The 20,931-nt window shown below is 46.2% G+C and overlaps 3 protein-coding genes across 5 annotated transcripts; 2 read left to right on the forward strand and 1 right to left on the reverse strand.

Annotated features, from left to right (window-relative positions):
- Positions 1-851: 851 nt before the first annotated feature.
- LOC122371912 (sulfotransferase 1A1-like) lies at positions 852-11,874 on the reverse strand. Of its 3 annotated transcripts, none has more exons than XM_043348686.1 (5): positions 11,800-11,874; positions 4,019-4,104; positions 2,534-2,844; positions 1,798-2,086; positions 852-1,553 (listed from the first exon to the last, which is right to left on the reverse strand). In XM_043348686.1, the coding sequence occupies exons 3-5, from the start codon at positions 2,842-2,844 to the stop codon at positions 1,119-1,121; spliced, it is 1,035 nt and encodes a 344-aa protein (XP_043204621.1). In that variant the 5' UTR covers positions 4,019-4,104; positions 11,800-11,874; the 3' UTR covers positions 852-1,118. The 3 variants fall into 3 exon arrangements, with proteins under 3 accessions (XP_043204621.1, XP_043204619.1, XP_043204618.1); XM_043348684.1 differs by having other exon boundaries at positions 1,034-1,553; positions 4,051-4,104; XM_043348683.1 differs by having other exon boundaries at positions 1,034-1,553; positions 4,019-4,082; positions 11,800-11,857.
- On the forward strand, positions 5,526-14,783 carry LOC122371913 (sulfotransferase 1C4-like). The gene is made up of 4 exons (XM_043348687.1): positions 5,526-5,645; positions 8,117-8,430; positions 13,625-13,901; positions 14,265-14,783. Exons 2-4 carry the CDS (start codon positions 8,117-8,119, stop codon positions 14,697-14,699), a joined length of 1,026 nt encoding a protein of 341 aa, XP_043204622.1. The 5' UTR covers positions 5,526-5,645; the 3' UTR covers positions 14,700-14,783.
- Positions 14,784-16,386: 1,603 nt separating this feature from the next.
- LOC122371918 (C-type lectin 1-like) lies at positions 16,387-17,634 on the forward strand. Its single transcript, XM_043348691.1, has one exon. It carries the CDS (start codon positions 16,677-16,679, stop codon positions 17,445-17,447), a length of 771 nt encoding a protein of 256 aa, XP_043204626.1. The 5' UTR covers positions 16,387-16,676; the 3' UTR covers positions 17,448-17,634.
- Positions 17,635-20,931: the final 3,297 nt, after the last annotated feature.

Below are 20,931 nucleotides of genomic sequence, written 5' to 3' on the forward strand. Positions count from 1 at the left end.
CAATGATTTGGACCACCCGTGATGACCAAGGTGTCATTTTTGCTGATAGCCTCTAGAAAGGTCATCCGAGGTCATTTGAGGCTACAAACAGATTTTTGCCAATAACTCGCGATTGGAAAGAAATAGAACGCTGGGGATGGTCTCATTGTGTTTGTCTTGTCGAGATGCATCGACTGATATGCAACATGACCTTTTCCGGTCAGGTCATGACCTAGACCTGAGGTCAAATTTTCAAATTGACCTTTCAAGGTCAAATTATAGTTCATTTGACGCGTCTCGGCGAGAGGAACACTATTCTGGCAATAGAAATGGCGTGGCGTTTTGTAGTCGAAAGTTATTGTCGAAAAACACTTTTCGTAAAAACAGCTATTTTTGGAGTTTTTGCCCTCTGGAGGCTAAACCGTTGACCTGAGGTCAATTTTGATAATAACCTTATCAATAGAAGAGCTCAAAAGCTGTCTATTGCCTTTCCATGCGTTTTTCTAGCTACCATAGTTTCTGAGATAACGGCATGTTTTCTGAAAAATATAATGACAATTGGCAAATTTTGACCTTTGATGACCTCTGGTGACCCCAATATTGCTCTAAGATGAAAAATGACCGAAATACTTTCAAACGTACGCATTGAGGGCTATCGACTGCTTTTTACTGCCTCTTTCTAGCCTTCTTAGTTTTTGAGTTAGAGGTGGGTGGTAACATATGCCCCCCCCCCCCCACGGGCGAAGTTGGCTGAGACCGCCAGGCGCGGGTTAAGGCGCAAACTCGACTGCAAACACCTAAACGGAAAAAGCTCTCGTCGCCACAAAAAGCAGTTCTGTTCGGTGTCAAAACATGAAAAACATAACGCCTGGTCACTGATGGTATAAATCATTATTCGTATTAAGTTAAGTAGTTTAAAGTCATTGACAGAAATACATAACTCAGTAGCTCCGAGGGCACCGCGTCCCTGGTGAAAACCTCAAACATTTGTGCAGCTGGCACACCGCTCCTTCCATGTCACGCATAAGACGTCCGTAGTAATGCAAACTATAGGTACGTATATGTGTATTGAGCTACACAAGAAATACATGTTTTCTTTTTCAAATACCGCATTTGTTATCAGCTTGAAGCGCCTTTGTCTAGTCCTGCTTCTCCAGCTCCTGGACGAAGGTCAGATCCGTTCCCTTCAGCTTCTCCGCCACCCACTTATCAAACTTCTCATTCATTTCAGGCGTGAAGTAGTTCTTCCAGTCACCCGTCTTGCCCTTCCTGATGAAGTTGCCGCGATCTGTGTGCATCAGACCAAGCGGCTTCAAGTGCTCGGCGTTCACCCACGGGTTGTTCTTGAAGTTGTCGAAGTGCAGATGCTCTGCCAGCTTGTCCACCTGTTCGTCAGTGAAGTCCTTACCCAAGAACTTCACCACCTTGCGGATCTCCGTCTTCATGTCCTTCTTCATGTCCTCGTAGAAGAGGAAGCAGAGGTTGGGGTGGTGACGCAGGTTCCATGCCTCGATCATGTGTTCGATGTAGGGGGACTCCATCGTCAGATCTTTCATAAAGTAGTCCACGAAGAGCTGAAATGATCCAGTAAGTCACTTAACAAAGATGTAACAAAAACTTGACATTATCACCAGTAGTCGTTTGATCAAACAGGCCTTACACGCATAATCTGCACTTCAAGCGGATGATGCCTGTCAATATTCTAAGCACGGGTTATGATCATGAACTAGCTCTTGTGTCATTCAGACAATGGAAACGTTACCTAGATGGAATTCACACAGATTGGCAGTCGTGACCAGCTGACTGTAGTTTACTCACCTCGAAGTCTCCCAAAAAGTCGTGGAAGCGAATCAGCCTCATGTGATGGTAGAAAGAGACGCACAGGTCCTTGGGGTTCCTGGCCACGTAGACCACCTTGCAGACGTCCAGAAGGCGCGGGTTATTGAGGGAAAACGGCAGGTGCGACTTGACGAACCGCGGAGAGGGTCGGTTTGGATCTCCCGCCATGTCTGGCGGACCTTCGGGGGCGCCATCTTCGGAAGCAGGTGGCGCCGCCTTTATCATCTGATCTTTGTCGAGGACACCAGTAACGTCGAGAAAACTCCATCTGAAAAAATGCAAAAATACAATGTTGACATAACTGATAAGTTGGCGTTCTCATGTGAATATATGAGATAAGTAATTTTAGTTCTTAGAGAGAAGAGCGAGGAACTTCTCGGTGAATCAATTTGAATGCTCTTTACGCAGCAATACGCAGTCAGCCGCGCAGATGCCTTTATACTTGAAAACCACTGAGCGTTGACTGAGGAGTTTAAAAAGTTATTAAGCTCAAAGTTCACATGCCATTTTCCAATTAATGCTTGGGATGGCATATGATCAAGGGTGCTGTTGCATGCGTTCGTTTAGAGGCAATTTGGTACATTTTGACGGCACGATATTCTTAACGTTTTTATTTATAGTTATTTGAATCATCAAATTTATCCAAGATGTAATCAGAACCAAACAGAAAAAACACTGAGTACGGACAAGCAATTTTTATAACTGTATGACATACCTGTCTGGAATGAATGGCGTCTTGGCGCCCTCGTAGTCGAGATCGTTGGCGATCAGCCAGACCATCTCCTGGGTCCAGGTAGTTCCACACTTGGGAGGCGTCACCACCCACACGTCACGTGGGTCCAGAGGATGGTTGTACATATCCTCCAGCTCCTTTTCAGTCACGGTCGCTGAAAACTTGAAACCCCAATGGTTGCATGAAACCAGGCCGTTTGGATTGCCGGCAAAATCCTTGGCAATCTTCTTTTGGACTTCATCCTCAAGCGGAATAATCTTGAATGGTAATGGGACCCTTTTCGCCGAATCCATCTGAAGCAAAGTAAACATTCAACTTTCTTAACCTGGCCCAAATAATCGCATTTGTCATGTAAAATGGATCATACAACATGCATCACACGACACTTTCACGGCATTGTGACCCTCAGAGACCTGATCTCAGTGGCCTGATCTGGTATAAGTGACCTCAAGTAGCAAAATATGCGTTTGATAGTTAATTCCATATCGATGCTTTTCAATAACATGCATTTTTACTCGATTTTACAACACATTTTTTGAAATGCCTGTAAACGGTGAAAATTCGACATTTGACCCGACCTATGACGTCATCGGTTAGACAGAGGTAAATGAAAATGGGTCACAAGGTAGTTCCCCGTTGGGGCTATCCAACACCGTTTGCCGCTTGCCGCTATGCTGCGTGGTTCTCGATATCTTAGGGGGGGGGGGGGCAGAATGGCCCCCTCCCCATCAGGGGGCGTTGCTCGGAAGACCCCATCAAGGCGCGGAATAAAATAGTCGAGCGAACCGAAACTGCAAGAGTTATTGGGGTTACGTAACACGCTGCACATAACATCATCAGATCTATGTAGTGATGTCAATTACAGAAAATCGGAATACCTACCGATACCAAACCAAATACAAACCAAAACCGCGGAGAAATACCGAAACCCAACCAACTTTGAAAGATGAGGGAAATACCAACTTTTTACCAATTTCTTAGCCTCTTATACATTAGTAAGGGTTCATAATACCAACAAAATACCAAACACATTAGGATTGAAATACCAAATACCAAGTTGGTAACGGTTTGGTATCGGTATACCAAAAGTTGGTATCCGATTGACATCTCTAATCAGATCATTCCCTTACACAGCTCATAGTCTCGCAGACTCGCGGCAGGTGCACTCACTCACTCACTCACTCACTCACTCACGTGAGTTAACAGTCGCACAACAGATGCACTCAAGTGGCAGTCTCACAACTCACAGTCACTACTTACACTGAACTCACAGCTCGTAGTAGCTGCACTGAACTAATCCAGCTCACAGTAACTACATACACTGAACTCACAACTCACAGCAGCTACACTGAACTCACACCACACAGTAGCTGCACTGAACTCACATTTTCACAGCAGCTTCACACAGATCACAGCTCACAGTAGCTGCACTGAACTCTAGTCTCACAGCAACTGCACTCAACTCACATTTTCACAGCGGCTTCACTCAGCTCACTCACAGCTCACTGCAGTCCCCGTCCGTAGAGTCCGGCTGCTCAGCAGCCAGTGCAGGGCTGCAGCGTGCAGGGATCTGATCAAACCCAGTACATATCGAGCACGCCAGACCAGCGCTTCATGCACGTCTCCTGCTACATTTAGCACAAGGTCATATGCACTGGCCGCTGCAAACCTGTTTCGTGGTGTAAATTGCATATATGCAAGTGAAGCTTCCTTGGGAGAGGCTATAAGGTGTGTTTGTAATATTAGTCGTACTTTGGCCTGTGCTCGGTGCCGTGTCATTTGTTTATAAGATGTTTCAGTGCAGAAGAGCTATATTCTGGCTATATTTAGTTACAACTTGACATTCGACCCGTCACCGCAGCAGGCATACAGATCATAGAAGATCAATCCCCGTTAGCGAAACATTTCGATGGCTTGAAGTTGCTCAGTTGTAGTGTTTAACGTTGGAGCGCTCGGCCATCTGATTTTCAGCTATGAGGCATGAGCTCCGAATGCGTGGCTCGCAGGAGGTGACAGGGAATAGGCGAAGGCAGGTATGCACTAACCGTTGTACAAGACTGGTTTATTGGTAGCTTATCTTAGAAAGCACAATAATTGCAAGAGCCTGTGTCATTGAACCCGTCGTCTAATCATTTTTTATCATTTGTGTTTTTAACGATACCTACCTAGATATATTGCATGGTCAATTGTTCAAAGACATGGCAAGATTAGGGCAAGATAAGATATGGATAAATATAGGGCGGTCAAAACAAGCCGTGTAGGCATCGGTAAATGCTGTTTGAAGCAGCGATGCAAAAAAGAATCGCTCTCGGCGAACTTTGCTGCGGACAGTGTACAGCTTACACACGACTAAATGAGTAGGCACAAAAATCTCACCTGTCTCAATACCTTTGTTGGAGGGTACATACGCGGATAGGAAAGTGTTCAATGACCGGAGGCAGACTTTGTCCGATTGAGAAGTGGCTCCTATCGGGGCTTTGCCATCTCCGATTGACATTGCACAGACTGCGGTAGGCAGGACTTGTTTGCTGTGTAATTACGTCAGCCACTACAGGGTGGTTCGACTGCCGATGGCTTTGCTCTGCAGATAGGTTTTCCAGTCCACAATGTCAGACCTTAGTTGACAGTAATCAGAAAACTACGGTACTAAAAAAAAATACTTCTATAATAGCACATGTTATAGTAGCTCCTAAATATTGAATCCTGCACAAGTGTTTTTAGATGATGCCAAGATTGAAAAAGAGAGTCAGAGTTGTACAAGATAAGCAATTGTAATAGTTCCTGTAGCGTTGTCGTTCCTGTCCTCTGACCTACCACAAATATTTACATCTCCATGGCCACACCGCCGGCCGTAAGTGAACTGTCATGGGTCAGTGGCACGTCGAAAGTAACCAGACCCATGCGTCATCGATGTGCGTGTGGAAGGATAGGGAGCGCACGGACTAAATGTGTGTTTGTGTGAGGGGGTGTGAGCTTTGGAGGGGGAGTGGGACCTGTCTGCGACTGTTTGCCTATTCACAAAGTAAGAGGCCAGCTCAAGACGCCGGGGAATCAGAAGGGTTCGAGTGACCGCACGTGCAGCATCAACGGAAAGGTAAGAGAAAGTGTCACGATCTGGGGCAGTCGACGAGTTGTTTACTCAAAGATGTTTCATTTAATTTTGTCTGGCTTTTTGATGAGTAATGTTTAATTGTTACCAGGGCTGCGGAGTCGATGCTTTTTGGGATGACTCCGACTCAGAGTCAGAATCCGGCTTATAAAATCGACTCCGGCTCAGCTCCGACTCCGGACGTTTTCCATAAAGTCCATATAGCCCAAGTCCATGATAGTTAAGTTCGTGGACGTGGTGGCTAGATGTTTTATTTTGCCTGAAACAATCTTATGCCCGTTCCAAGAACTTGCATCAACCCGGCAGTTGCTGAGGTATTTCGCTACCCACCGTTTGCTGGGGGGGGGGGCGTTAAACGCCCCCAGCCGATAACTCGAGAACCAATAGGCGCAGCGAAACGCACGAGGCGGCAAACGAAAGAAAGCGACGAGACGCTTTAGATGAGTACTTTAAAGTTGAATTTTGAGGTCACAGGTCGGGTCAAGGTCAGGTCAAACACCTGAAATCGGGTTTTCAGTAGCATGGACTTCAGGAGTCATGGGCGCCTCTCGTCATAAACTCTGTCAAAACGGTGCACAATCCTTCATATAAAGCCTACAAGAGTGTCAGCTCCATGTAGGGGTCAGTCACGCATAGGTCAGGGTCAAGGTCAGGTCAACCGGGTAAGCACATATCTCCGAAAATCAGAACTGATATTCGCAACCTGTGACACATGTTTTGTGTGAGTAATTTTGGGCGTATGAACATGATGGTGACATTCACTTTATCATATGTGTACGTGTTTGGTTTTAAAAGTTCAATTTAAGAAATGCATGCATCATGGTCGTGAAGGAGTCACGAGAAATGGCCAAGATTCAGTTCAAGATTTTGTAAAATGCGGAACGATAATCAATAATCGAAGATTGCCATTTGATTGGTCATGGTATTGGCAGTCTAATGGCGTTTACGGCATGTCTGTATGTCTATTCTGTGATTTTATATGATTTTTTTAACATATGCCGTTGTTGGTCGAAAACTCAGAAATCATGACGTCACTTAAACCTCGATCTCAAATATTTTCCGACCGATCGTTTTACGCCCCCCCCCCCAGCAACTCGCGGGTTAACCCTATTAGTGGCAGGGGGGGTTGTTTTTATCCACCCCTCAGGTTTTTCGGGAATATCTCCGAAACCGCTGTAGCTACGATGCTGAAATTTTCTGACTTTTCCTAAAACTAAATTGGGCACATTCCCTGAAAGTTTCAAGTTCATAACTTTACCAGGGGCGGCTCCAGAGCACTGGGAATTGGGGGGTCCTATTCGTGAAGCGAGTCATTTGGGCGAAGATCACGATGCTGCACCAGTTTTACGAACAGTGAATGAAAGGTATCATGTGATAACATACAAAGTTATTGTGCATCCTCTTTTGACACGTTTTTGCTATAATAGGCGGATCCAGGCGTCCAAAAAGGGGGGTTATTTTTACCTCCCAACATAGGTGCCCTGACACCGCCTATGCATGACCAATACAATTTTAGTCGTTCTCTCATAAGAAAATTGTAACATAACAAGACCATTGCCACCCTTTTTAGAAACAGTACTAACAAAAACCTTATTTACTATACTTTTTGTGTACCCCCAATCTCAATGATCTGTATCCGCCTATGATTTTTGAAAATGCATTTTTTTAGGATCCCTGTGAATTCCTGGTTCATTCTCTATCGATCGGCAAAAGTTGCGTTAAGATTGGTTCAGAAACCTGGCCGTGATAAACAGTCTAAAATGTATCTGCAATTTGCCCGTTTTTACCCCCCTCTACCCCCCTACTGACATTTTTTAATTTTATTTTTTTTAGAAATGTAGATATCGTTGAGCGAAATCGAATGCCGTTTGAATTTTGAAAATCGGCCCGTTAGATCTCGAGATATCAAGGGGGGGGGGGGTCGTAAACAGCCCCCCCTGCCACTAATAGGGGGTAGCCAGGAGCCTGCCACTAAAAGGGTTAAAAACATGCTTTACAAATAATATGCAGAATAAAAAGCAGATTTTGACGAACCCGCCGTCTTCTGCATTTTTCCGCTTTAAACGCTCATCCAAAACAGGAATACACCCTTTTTTCGACAAAGTCTGATTTTGGAAGGCCAACGAGCGTAGTATCGTCAAACCAACAGGTGCAGGACATGACATGCAGTGTCAATTCCGACTCCGGAGTCGGAGTCGGTAAGATTTTGGCGACTCCATTCCCGACTCCGACCCCGGGCAGAACTTTCTACTCCGACCGACTCCGACTCCGACTCCAACTCCGACTCTGCAGCCCTGATTGTTATATTTAGATATGAAACTTTTTTCAAACAGCTTGTTTCCTCGTTGAGCAGAATGCAAGGTCGTTCTTAGTGCATTTTGTCCGTTTTTTTTTCTCGTAAATCATGCTATAAAATGATACACAAGGTGGCTCAGCAAAATTGTCTTAAATTTCAGATGAGCAAACCCCAGCGGCAACCATTACCATTCAATATCATTCCGCTAGAGGATGAAGTCCAAAACAAGATTGCCAGGGACTTTGCCGGCAATCCAAACGGCCTGGTTTCATGCAACCACTGGGGCTTCAAGCTGTCAGCGACCGTGACTGAACAGGAGGTGGAGGACATGTTCAACCATCCTCTGGACCCACGTGACGTGTGGGTGGTGACGCCTCCCAAGTGTGGAACTACTTGGACCCAGGAGATGGTCTGGCTGATCGCCAACGATCTTGACTACGAGGGTGCCAAGACGCCGATTACGTCCCCTTTCAGGTATGGTCATAGGTCATTCAAGCAAGCTGCTCAGAATATAAAACCTTTTTCTATCAAACGCTTGGTTAATACCTATTGGACGTGCAATGAATCTAGCCTACACTGTAAAAAGTTTAGCTCCCTTTGTGCTAAACCGGTGCTACTAGAGTGCTATTCAGATGCTAAGAATTTATGATGCTTAAAATAAGCAGCATTTTATGAGGCAGATGCTAAAATATAGCACCACATGCTTGATATAAGCATGCTACGATAAATGGAAGCTTGGTTTAAGCTCCCGTTATAAAATAGTGCAAATAATTATAGCACCTTATAATATTGAAGGTGCTGCATACTAGCACCTCATTTCATTATCTTGGAAATATCAATATATGGTGCTAAATATCTGCTAATTAGCTCCTTAGGTGCTAACGTTGTGCTACACTGAAACACTGTAAACAGATTAGCACTTTTTGTGCTAAACAACTGCTATTAACCCGCGAGTTGCTGGGGAGGGGGGCGTTAAACGCCCCCACTTTTTTCGACGGGCCATAGCATAAAAACGGCGCGCCGCAGGCGCGCCAAATTTTGGGTACCTGTAGGGAATTGATTGAAGTGTATTGTGACAAAGTTTAAAAAAAAATCGGTCGGAAAATTTTTGAGATATCGTGGTTTTAGTGACGTCATGATTTCTGAGTTTTCGACCAAAAACGGCATATGTTCAAAAAATCATATAAAATCACAGAATAGACATACAGACATGCCGTAAACGCCATTAGACTGCCAATACCATGAACAATCAAATGGCTATCTTCGATTATTGATTATCGTTCCGCATTTTCCAAAATCTTGAACTGAATCTTGGCAATTTCTCGTGACTACTTCACGACCATGATACATGCATTTCTTAAATTGAACTTTTTGAGCCAAACACGTACACATATGATAAAATGAATGTCACCACCGTGTTCTACGCCCCAAATTACCCATAAAACATGTGTCGCAGGCTGAAAATATCAGTTTTGATTTTCGGGGATATTTGCCTACCCGGTTGACCTGACCTTGACCCTGACCTATGCTTGACTGACTCCTACATGGAGCTGACACTCTTGTAGGCCTTATATGATGGACTGTGCACCGTTTTGACCAGAGTTTATGACGAGAGGCGCCCATTGCGAAGTCCTGAAGTCCATGCTACTGAAAGCCCGATTTCAGGTGTTTGACCTGACCTTGACCCGACCTGTGACCTCAAAATTCAACTTTAAAGTACTCATCTGAAGCGTCTCGTCGCGTTCTTTTGTTTGCCGCCTCGTGCGTTTCGCTGCGCCTATTGGTTCTCGAGTTATCGGCTGGGGGCGTTTAACGCCCCCCGCCCCCCAGCAAACGGTGGGTGGCGAAATACCCCAGCAACTGCCGGGTTAAGGTGCTTAGGATTAGCACCTATTCCGATGGAACCCTGGAGTACAACCAGGGCACTGAAAACTGAAGCTTCAAACGTCACACACAGATGGCGCTGTTTCATACGGCTCTGAATTACTGCGATTTTTGATGTTTTTTGCACCACTGATATAGTTGCACATTTTTTTTGCGTTTTCCAAGAGGGGCAGAAGTAATATTGATAAGATGCATCTTCAAAACCTCTGCAACATTCATCACGTGACTATTGGCAACGCTTTTGTTCCGAAACTGACAACTGAAACCAATTCGATTCATTATATAGGTCACAAAAGCAGTGGCGAAAGATCTTTGCATTTCACGCGTTCAGCGTGGCTGGTGGTGGGAAAAATTCCGAGTTGTCATCATCTTGTCAATGTGGACACCTACATTTGTAGGAGTTCATCTCCCTTCATGGTGTGACCGCCCGTGATTGGTAATGATAGTCTATATATATATATATATTGGTTAATAAAACAACCGATGACCGAAAGCATCCTGCATCACATTGCAGAACCGTGACTCTTCATGTCCATAGATGCTAATGTCATGCTTGCAGTAGCATGTCGGGGTATAGTAAGAACCTATTTGCGTGCTAGCTGAAGGTGCTAAGCGCTAAGGTGCTAAACAAGTAGCACCTCCTGAAAGTTTCAAGGAAATCAGTCAAAAACTGTGAGTTGGACAGGTGCAAAAAGAAAATTGAAATTTGACCATGGCCTTGTATCGGTTTTTCTGACCTGGTGACCTGACCCAAGGTCACCCGGACCTGACATTTTCAGGTCATATGTAAAAAGGTTTCCCCATAGGCTGTGCCAAATTTGGCGGCGCTGCGCGCCGCCGTTTTAACGCTATCTTCGAAAAACCTTGGGGGGGGGGTCGCATCGACCCCCCCTGCCAGGGCGAGGGTTACACTGTAAAAAAAAGTTAAGCACCACCAAGCAGCTAAATGCACTTTAGTACCATGGTAAAAAACGAGCACCACCCACCGGCTTATTTTAAGCAGGCTAAGAGGCTGCTATTTTTTAGCACCCATAAAAATCGTAGCACCATGGCTCCTGTATGGGGCTAACAAGATGCTTTTTAATTAGCACCGCATATCTAAGACCCGAAGGGTGATAAAAAATTAGCACCCTGGAGGGTGTATTTTTTAGCACACTGAGGGTGCTAGGGTCAAAAACCAGCCCTCAGGAGAGCTGGTCAGGAGAGAGGTCATTACGTCGTAATGTTAAGCCTATGGTAAAATACTAAATTCGGAAAATACTGTAGATATCCGCTTCGTTCTATCACTTTTTGTGCTTTGAAACTACAGTACTTAACAGCAGGTCACTTGTTGCTTCTTTGTTTGATGTACTTATCCATGGGTCAGGTCAAATGAGGTCAAGTGAGGTCAAATGACGTTTTTGCCAATAACTTGGCACATACAGACGCTAGAGCTTAAAAAAATGGTGTCATTGTGTATATGGTGATCAGCCAAATCGAATGATATGCGATATGATGCAATTTGGTTAACGTTAACTTAATTAATTAATTTAAGTTTACTTAAAAATTAAGAAAAACTTTAAGTACACTTAAGCAAGCAGAAAAAGTACATCATTCGACGCGTCTTGACGTGCTGAGTTCACTGGTGCTTTTCTTTTTTCTCTATCTTAGTTAGTTCAAAAGTTATAAGCAAAAAACGTTTGACCTGTTTTTAGCGAAATTTTTACATTCATACCCCCAAACCCCCCCTAAATATTGACCTAGAGCAACCAAATTTGCACAGGGGCGAGAACTCCAGGAGGCCCACCTACCTACCAAATTTGGTGTTTCTAGGTGCCATAGGAGCCAATCGCGAGGGGGGTCGCATCGACCCCCCCCCTGCCAGGCCGTGTTATGAAAAATGCCCTGCCAGGGCGAGGGCTAACCCCCACAAGGGGTCGTGAGAACAAGCTGTCACCAGAGGGATGCGTTGTCACTTACCATAAAATACGCGTGTTCAGCTGCTGTGCTGAGAATGCAGCTAACTCCGCCGGCCGCCCCGTCTCGGTCAGAAGTGCCGGCCGCTTACCCCGAGGCACACTCGCGGGTCAAACACGGAGCCGATATGCGAAACAGATCATACCATCGCTGCTATAACCGTGGGCGCCTGGGCCCTATTTCACGGCACGACAGCGTCTGAGTTTGTTGATGTTGCAATGGAAGTCCAATACAGCGATGCGTTCAGCGTGCTGTAGCGTAGTGCCACGAAACAGGGCCCAGGGAATAATAAGAGCTTTTTTTTTAGTGCACTGCAGGTCATAGGTAAAAAAAAAACGTTAGTTTTCATCGTCCTTACCTTGTTCAACTAGAATAGTTCGTTCCTCGATTGACGAGTGCTAGAAATTTAAGCGCTCATTCGGTACTATACTTGTCACTTTTAAAAAGAACCGACTATGGGAAGTAAAGGTCTGCTTTATAGATGCGGTGGCTGATAGCGGTGCCAAAGTGTCACGCTTCATTTCGTTCTCCTGCATTTCAGGCAACACTCCTAAAGGGATTTCGTAACTGAAGTACTGCTGTTTGCGGTGTGTTTGTGTTTGTTACGACCGAAGTTTGCGGTCGTAAAAAGGAACTTTTGCCAGCATTTATGCAGTTGGAATGTTTCACAATTAAAACTGTATTTTTGTTATTGTTTAATTTTGCATTAACCCTATTAGTGGCAGGCTCCTGGCTACCCCTATTAGTGGCAGGGGGGGGGGGGGCTGTTTACGACCCCCCTTGATATCTCGAGATCTAACGGGCCGATTTTCAAAATTCAAACGGCATTCGATTTCGTTCAACGTGATCTACATTTCTAAAAAATAAAAGTTAAAAAATGTCAATAGGGGGGAAGAGGGGGGTAAAAACGTGCAAATTGCAGATACATTTTAGACTGTTTATCACGGCCAGGTTTCTGAACCAATCTTAACGCAACTTTTGCCGATCGATAGAGAATGAACCAGGAATTCACATGGATTCTAAAAATATGCATTTTCAAAAATCATAGGCGGATACAGATAATTGAGATTGGAGGTACACAAAAAGTATAGTAAATAAGGTTTTTGTTGGTACTGTTTCTAAAAATGGTGTTAATGGTCTTGTTATCAGTGGCGGATCCAGGGGGGGGGGCAAAATGGGCATTTGCCCCCCCCCCCCAAACGGCATGATTTTAACATTACGCCTATGGACGATGCATGGAAAGAATCGATAAATTTTTATGGTTGCCCCCCCCCCCCCAAACCTCTGAGCTGGATCCGCCTCTGCTTGTTATGTTACAATTTTCTTATGAGAGAACGACTACAATTGTATTGGTCATGCATAGGCGGTGTCAGGGCACCTATGTTGGGAGGTAAAACATAACCCCCCTTTTTGGACGCCTGGATCCGCCTATTATAGCAAAAACGTGTCAAAAGAGGATGCACAATAACTTTGTATATGTTATCACATGATACCTTTCATTCACTGTTCGTAAAACTGGTGCATACAGTTATGATACATCAGCATCGTGATCTTCGCCCAAATGACTCGCTTCACGAATAGGACCCCCCCAATTCCCAGTGCTCTGGAGCCGCCCCTGGTAAAGTTATGAACTTGAAATTTTCAGGGAATGTGCCCAATTTAGTTTTAGGAAAAGTCAGAAAATTTCAGCATCGTAGCTTCAGCAGTTTCGGATATATTCCCGAAAAACCTGAGGGGTGGATGAAAACAACCCCCCCCCTGCCACTAATAGGGTTAACCCTTTGTTGAGTTCAAAGTTGTAGTGTAAACTTATTCATGAATTTTCCAGGTGGAGTTTTATGGAGTTCAAGGCCGTTCTGGACAAAGGGTTTGTCGCCAAGCTCAGAACTCAGGGTGTCATCCCGAACGGCCCCGCAGCTGCCAGCGATCCAAACCGACCCTCCCCGCGGTTCGTCAAGTCGCACCTGCCGTTTTCTCTCAACAACCCGCGCCTTCTGGATACCTGCAAGGTGGTCTACGTGGCCAGGAATCCCAAGGATGTCTGTGTCTCGCTCTACCACCATATGAGGCTGCTGCGTCTGCACGATTTCATGGGGAGCCTGAAGGTAATGACGAAGCCGAGAGTTGGCAACTTTCTCTGAAGTCGGAAACTTTCTGTTCTGGCTGAGTAATAAATGTATTATTATTTTCTTTTTCTAGCCCTAACAAGCTGTCATTTTGCGTTGTCAAAATGATAAAGTAAGTGAAATAATCTACACTCAAAAGATGTGACAACATGCATTGCTCAAGCGCATATGGTTTTATGAAATGCTTTCTCTGGCTGGACTTCAGCGTACGAGCTGCACATGTTTGATATCGACTCGCATACGATGGGTTTTGCTGCACAGAATTGCTTCGCTTCCGATTGCGTTCATATCGTCCTAAAGCATTGTTGAGACCGTTTATTCTAACCACGTTCTTTATTTCAGCTGTTTATGGAGTACTTCATGGAAGGGAATATTGTCGAAAGCGGGACGATTGAGCACATAATCGAGGCGTGGAACCTGAGACACCACCCCAACCTTTGCTTCCTCTTCTACGAGGACATGAAGAAGGATCTGATTGCGCAGATCCGCAAGGTGTCCAAGTTCCTGGGGAAGGACTACTCTGACGAACAGGTGGACAAGCTGGCAGAACATCTTCACTTTGACAACTTCAAGAAGAACCCGTGGGTGAACTATGAGTACATGAAGGCGCTTGGTTTGATGTACCCGGACCGAGGGAGCTTCATCAGGAAGGGTAAGGTAGGTGACTGGAAGAACCACTTCACCCCCGAGATGACGGAAAAGTTTGACAAGTGGATGGAAGAAAAGATGAAGGGAACTGACCTGGTTTTCATAGAAGATCTGGACGAACAGGATTAGGGAACATAACCTACATGAAAGCGCTCATGGGATGCATAGGCCACTGCTCATGCAATGTCAAGTGTATGCGTCTGTGGACCGTGCATCAATGAATAAAGGCTTATTTGACAGAGCGTTTGATATGGCAAGAACTAAGAAGCATAAGTGGGCTCGTTCAACCACTCCGTAACACCGATAACATTTCCAGGAGCGCTAGTCGTTACTGTTTCCGTCGTCATTAGTTCAGAAGGTTGCTTTTACGCATTGGTTTATGGTGCGCTTATCATTGCGAAGTTGATGCCCTGGCTGCAATACGCAATGCAATTGCACGTATCGGCTAGTCACGCCATCTGAAACCAAGCTGACAACGGTATAGATGTCGCACATGTGGCCCACCTCGTCCGGGCGTGGTATGTTTCTGTGACTTGACGATGTTAGGCAACTGACCAGTGACAACAACTAGGAAATATTAGCTATTGGCAACAGCTGTGTTGACATTTTGTGGGCAGACACAACTCTTTGTTTCTTCCAATGTCCATGCAATGTGTGGCACGCTTCTCCGTGGGCAAAACAAAAAACAGCAACGCAACATAAGTGCATCGATCGTCCGAAATTACAATTATGCGATATGACAATTCTAAGAGTACCTATTGTGCTCATTACTGTTTGTGTGCCCAGTGCAGTGAGTTTGTGTGTCTATGTGAGTGAGCCTCAGGTGGACTCAGGTGCCTCCCAGGCAGGCACCTGAATGCCTGCCTGACAGGCAAGTAAGCCTGTCTGTCCGTCCGTCCTTTTCTGTGTTTGTCTGTCCGTCTGATTCCATTACCGACCACTGACCAGACTGTCCTACCCTTCCTCGACACCAGCCCCGCCTGTCGGCTGGTTCACTGACAGTCCCGTCGGTAAGGGAGGGGAGGGGGGGGCGGGGGTAAGTGGACAAAGCACTCCAAGTGGGCGGGACGGGGCACCTATAAGTACCCCTGGGGACCGCGCTGGGTAATGGTGCTCGGTCAGTGTGACTGACGGACCCACACGGTGAACGTGGTCCGGGTAGCGAGCTGGAAACAAGCTTCTTGAAGTTGTGTTGGACATAACCTATTCAACAGAGCAGACTTTAAATGAAACATAGTGGTTTGCTCAGCTTATTGTGAGGAAGAGCAGCGTTTTACCTTCTGTTTATTGTCATGCTGACTTTTTAATTTTCACATTGTTTTGACCTCTGCTCGAAAGATTATCATAAAATATATGCCATCAGACAAAAAACTACTATAGTTCGTTTTTTTTTTTAAGTTTGACCCTCACTGTAAACGTCTTTTTGAACATAGCACGAGAATTGCTAGCTGAATTACTGAGAAAACTGGTTGGCGCACACTGATTTAACCAGATTTCACAGACGATCAATTTCATCAAATTTATTTACTATTTCACAGACTCGTAAATCGTATCTGCCAATGCCTACAGCCTCACAGGGATAGACGACTTCTCAGGAACTATGTCTGAACTAATAAATAAATTGCACGGCGCTTAACATAACGTTAAATCGTCGATGTTCAAAACTTATTTTTGAAAATATTATTCATAACTACAATACAATGTGCGCTTACCAGTTTTCTCAGTAATTCAGCAAGCAATTCTCGTGCTGTGTTCAAAGAGACGTTTACAGTGAGGGGCAAACTTAAGAAAAACGGACTATAGTCCCATACTGAGCCTTCTTCAGTCTACTATTCAAGAGAACACACCGTTGGTCTATCTACCATCTATCTGTCTCTGAGGCATTGAATCTATCCAACGTCTCCTAGAATCTACGTCTCTACTGTCTCCAAAAAAGGTGTCGTTGCATCTCTTCAACGTCTCTTGGAGCTCAAAAGTTACGTGTCTCTGCCGTCTCCAGTGAGTCTGATCTCTACGCCGTCTCCACAGCGGCTGAAATAATCTCTCGCCGTCTCTCTCGTCTCTGTAAGTCTCCCCACCTCCGTCGCTTACCGCCTACCGACAGCGATGACCTCGCTCCGACCCGGCCACTCCGTCCGGGTGCTGGCGGTGGTTGCTGTGATGGTGCTGCTGCCAGCGTCCAGCGCCGGAGCTGGTCGCTGGTTCAACTCCGACCCACCCATCAACCACACAGCTCTGACCACGCTGCGAACCGGGTCAGCGATCCAGTGTGGACTCCGCTGTCTCATCGAGCCGCTCTGCGTGGGTCTGCGAGTGAGTGACCCTGACCCGGGACTCGACCCTAGCCTCGACCCGGGCTTCAGCTGCACCCCAGTGACCTGTCCCCCCGACTGGAGTGTCTTCTCGGGTGGCTGCTACCGCGTGTTCCCCGCCATTCTCTCGTGGCCGGACGCCGAGATCGCCTGCAACTCTGCCGGCACCGGCTCCCACTTGGTCTCCATCAGCTCCGCAGCCGAGAACGTCTTCGTCTCCACCCTGGCCCGGCAGGCGGGCGGCGTCTACTTCCACATCGGCATGTTCTGGCCGCTGGGCGCTCCTGCTGACGGCGCACGCTGGACGGACGGTTCACCGGTAACCTACACCGCCTGGTACAGCGGGCAGCCGAACGAAAACCACAACGGCATGTTCATAGCCACTAACCTGGCGGCGGAGCTGCAGGAGTGGAATGACATGGGTCCGAGTACCTTACACGGATACATCTGCGAGCACCGGCTGAAGGGAACGGGGGTAGAGCCGCGAGAGGGCGAGGCAAGGAAAACTGCGGGGAGAATGACGAAGACTGATGATGGGACGTCCTGGGCACTTCTTGTTGTGTAGGAGTGGCGATGTGAGACACTGGCTCGGTTAGGTTTGTCGTTATTTCATCTATGTCTATCCTTCTGTTCCTCCATTTCTCTATCCTTTTCCACTTGGCTCCTCATCCGACTGTCTTGTCTTTTTCGTCTCTCTCTCTCTCTCTCTCTCTCTCTCTCTCTCTCTCTCTCTCTCTCTCTCTCTCTCTCTCTCTCTCTCTCTCTCTCTCTCTCTCTCTCTCTCTCTCTCTCTCTCTCTCTCTCTCTCTCTCTTCCTCTCTCTCTATCGCTCTCTCTCTCTCTCTCTCTCTCTCTCTCTCTCTCTCTCTCTCTCTCTCTCTCTCTCTCTCTCTCTCCCTCTCTCCCCTCCGGACCAGTAACTTCAGTAATAAAGTCACTAGCGACAGTCTCTATTTCTTCAGTGTACCGAGGAGTGGATAGACTGCATTTCATCAACTATAGGCTAATAATTGCTCTTGGAGAGGTTCTTCTTTGACTACGCTTGATGACTGTACATACCTTACAATAAATGTAACCTGTGCTATAATAAATTTCACCTCTCAGCAGACAGCTTATTTGTTGAAATTTTACAGAAACTAAGTTGGATGCCTTCTGATTGTTGCCAACTACTCCTTTGTTTGAGTTATAGATAATTACGAATCATAGCAGTATTACAAATTCATCAATTTGTGATTAAAGGGAAAAATCCGATTTGCACTTTTCTGGCATTGCGTCATACCGAGGCTGATGCTTGGATTCGTTTGTAATACATGATGAGTGTTATGTAATGAGTCTGCAAGTGGACTGGCATGGCAGACGACACAAGGTCGGCTGAAGCACATTTGCGGGTGGCTCATTGTGGAAATGGATGGACATTTACACTTACAAGCCGAGCCACGCTACCATGAGCCGCTACATCAGCTTCTTCATAAAAGTAGACGGATCAATTTTTATCAGCACACCCAGTTCCTGAAACCCTTCGATATAGCAAGGCTCAAGGAATGAAGTCATGGACCTTTTCACCGTGCTCTAACTCGAGCTAAATGTGATTACTGTCATTCTGAGTTCTCGTTAACAGTTCTGGTGGAGCTCATTTTCTTGTGTGCCTAGCGTCAACGATAGCCGTGCCTTTTTCATACCCATAAAAAGAGAATGGTGGACAATGGGATCTAAGTATGTCACCACCGTATCAGTGGCGGCGGAACACCTTCAATTAATGGATACACTCTATGAGTGACCCACACCACCATGTAACAAACATTTGAACAGTGAGAATAGTGGTGCGCGATTCTGCACGATTCAAAGTGTAGTGCACATTTCGTACTTTGAGTGGCGATAGCGGGAGAACAGTGTGAAGCTTCGAGGATCGGTCTTCAGTTCCCGGACCAGAAAGGTGGGGCCTATGTAATATCAAACTTCATCAAAATGATGATATACCTACTGTCCCTTTAAAGCTCAATATCACTTGTGATGAGACCGAATGTTCGCGCGTTTTTCTGTTTCGGCAGATAAGGCTGCGCGGAATGTTTGTTCCTATTATGGGAAAGTTTAAGTAGTAACGAGAACATGGCATGTCTCTGGCACACATGCCAAAACAAGGCGACAGTTGTCTGTTGTTCTTTTGCTAGTTTGAACTTTTGATGGGAGTGGAGGGTGTCCTGCTGTCAAAATTCACTTCAAATTTCCCAGCATTGGTTATATCGCTGTGTCATCAGTGCATTAGTCATTGCCTTAGCAGCTTGCATTACAAGTTACCACCGCACAACATTGCGTACAGAAACTCTGACGACGTAAGTCGTAAGTTAGCTGCTTTCTTAGCTTCAAAAGTGTCATACCTTAGTCAGTGTCATAACTTTAGCGCCATTAGTGTCAGTGCTCCATTATTGTATCTTGAACACAACAACACAGGCACTGGTTCTTCAGAGAGTTTTTTATTCGTGACTCGGCAAAACATCTTCGAGTGTCGTGACTTTGACTTCGTGACGGATATAAGTTAAAGACTACGCTGCCTAATGAGCAGTGCTATAGGCGGTTGCTGCTCCTAAGAATTCAAATTGGATGAAAAAAAATACTCATTCCCACACACGTACGCGCACTGATAATTTCCCTTCCTGTCCCATCCTGCTCCTGACGGCGTTCTCCGCGGTGTTTCTCCTCTACTGTATCTGTCCATTTACTGTACCCCACTTAATCCCATTTTCCTGGGTTCCTCTTACCGCCACCCCATCCATCTAATACCTCCGGAGCAGTGGACAGATGCTCCCTCCCCCCCCCCCCTGAGAGTAGGAGCTGTCGATCAGGCCCACTCACTGCACGTTTCTCAGACAGACCCCCCTGTGCCGGGGGTAGGGGGGGTCCGCTCTCGCAGCAGTACTCGGGCGGTAAAGATCCCGCTCTTCCGTCAGACGGGGAGATCCGATCATTTCTGGCGATCGGCTAGCGGCATTTTTATGCATTCATTACTTTGTTTTTCCTCTTTTCTTGTATTGTTTTCTGAGCATCTGTGTTATATGTGCTTTTCGATATTCCTGTTATATTCCTCTCCATCTATCTACCTATCTCTTTTCAACCGTCTTATCAGCTCCGCTTTCCAGCCGTTTCCTCCTCTATCTCTCTCCCTCTCCCTCCCTCCCTCTCTCTCTCTCTACTCTCTCTCCTTCCTCTCTCTCTCTCCCTCCCTCCCTCTCTCTCCCCCTCTCTTTCTCCCCCTCTCTCTCTCTCTCTCTCTCTCTCTCTCACCTCCCTCTCTCTCTCTTTCTTTCCCTCCCCTTCTCCCTCCCTCTATCTCTCTCTCCCTCCCTCTCTCTCATCCGTTCGCTGCGCTCTCCGCCAATATCGAGTCGGTCAGAGCTCAGCCAGTAGCTGGAGAGCCGACGGGCCGGTCGGACGGACCACGGACCATCAGGACCACGGACCACGGACCACGGACCACGGACCACGGACCAGCAGGACCACAGCGCCCCCGGACAGACCAGACCGTCGGCTGAGAGAGGAGATCACAAGCCAGCAGGACCACTATCGAGTGGAGAGACCGCTGATCACAGCAAACAAAAGCCAGTGACGAGGGACGACAAAGAACGAAACAGACCACGACGTGAGAGGACGTTCAGGAAGAGGAGCTACCGCGGATCTACAGTGAGGGGTCGAGGAACAGTGAAACAGCCGCGGACGACCACACAGCTGACAGATCCCGCTACAAAGCTGAGATCTTGTGGACCATTTTGTACGGAGCTGTATGGTAGAAGCAAAAACGCAAAGCAACGGGCATTGCTGAATGGTGAGTTCTCTTATGTTATTGTTGTTGTTTTTTGTACTTGGTTTTGTTGTTGCCTTTGTGCTTTTCTTGTATGCTGTGCTGTGTGTTTTTGATTGCATGAAAGTAAATGAAGGTCAATATTTTTTTTACGATTTTCTTTTTATCATGCGTGTTGTTTATTGCAGTCGACGATCCAAAAGAAAGTGCCAATAGGGATCGCTGCGCCAGCACTCCTTTTTACAGCGTTTTGTGC

Source organism: Amphibalanus amphitrite, unplaced genomic scaffold (assembly GCF_019059575.1).
Source record: "Amphibalanus amphitrite isolate SeventyFive unplaced genomic scaffold, NRLGWU_Aamphi_draft 001292F_arrow, whole genome shotgun sequence".
NCBI lineage: Eukaryota > Metazoa > Arthropoda > Thecostraca > Balanomorpha > Balanidae > Amphibalanus > Amphibalanus amphitrite.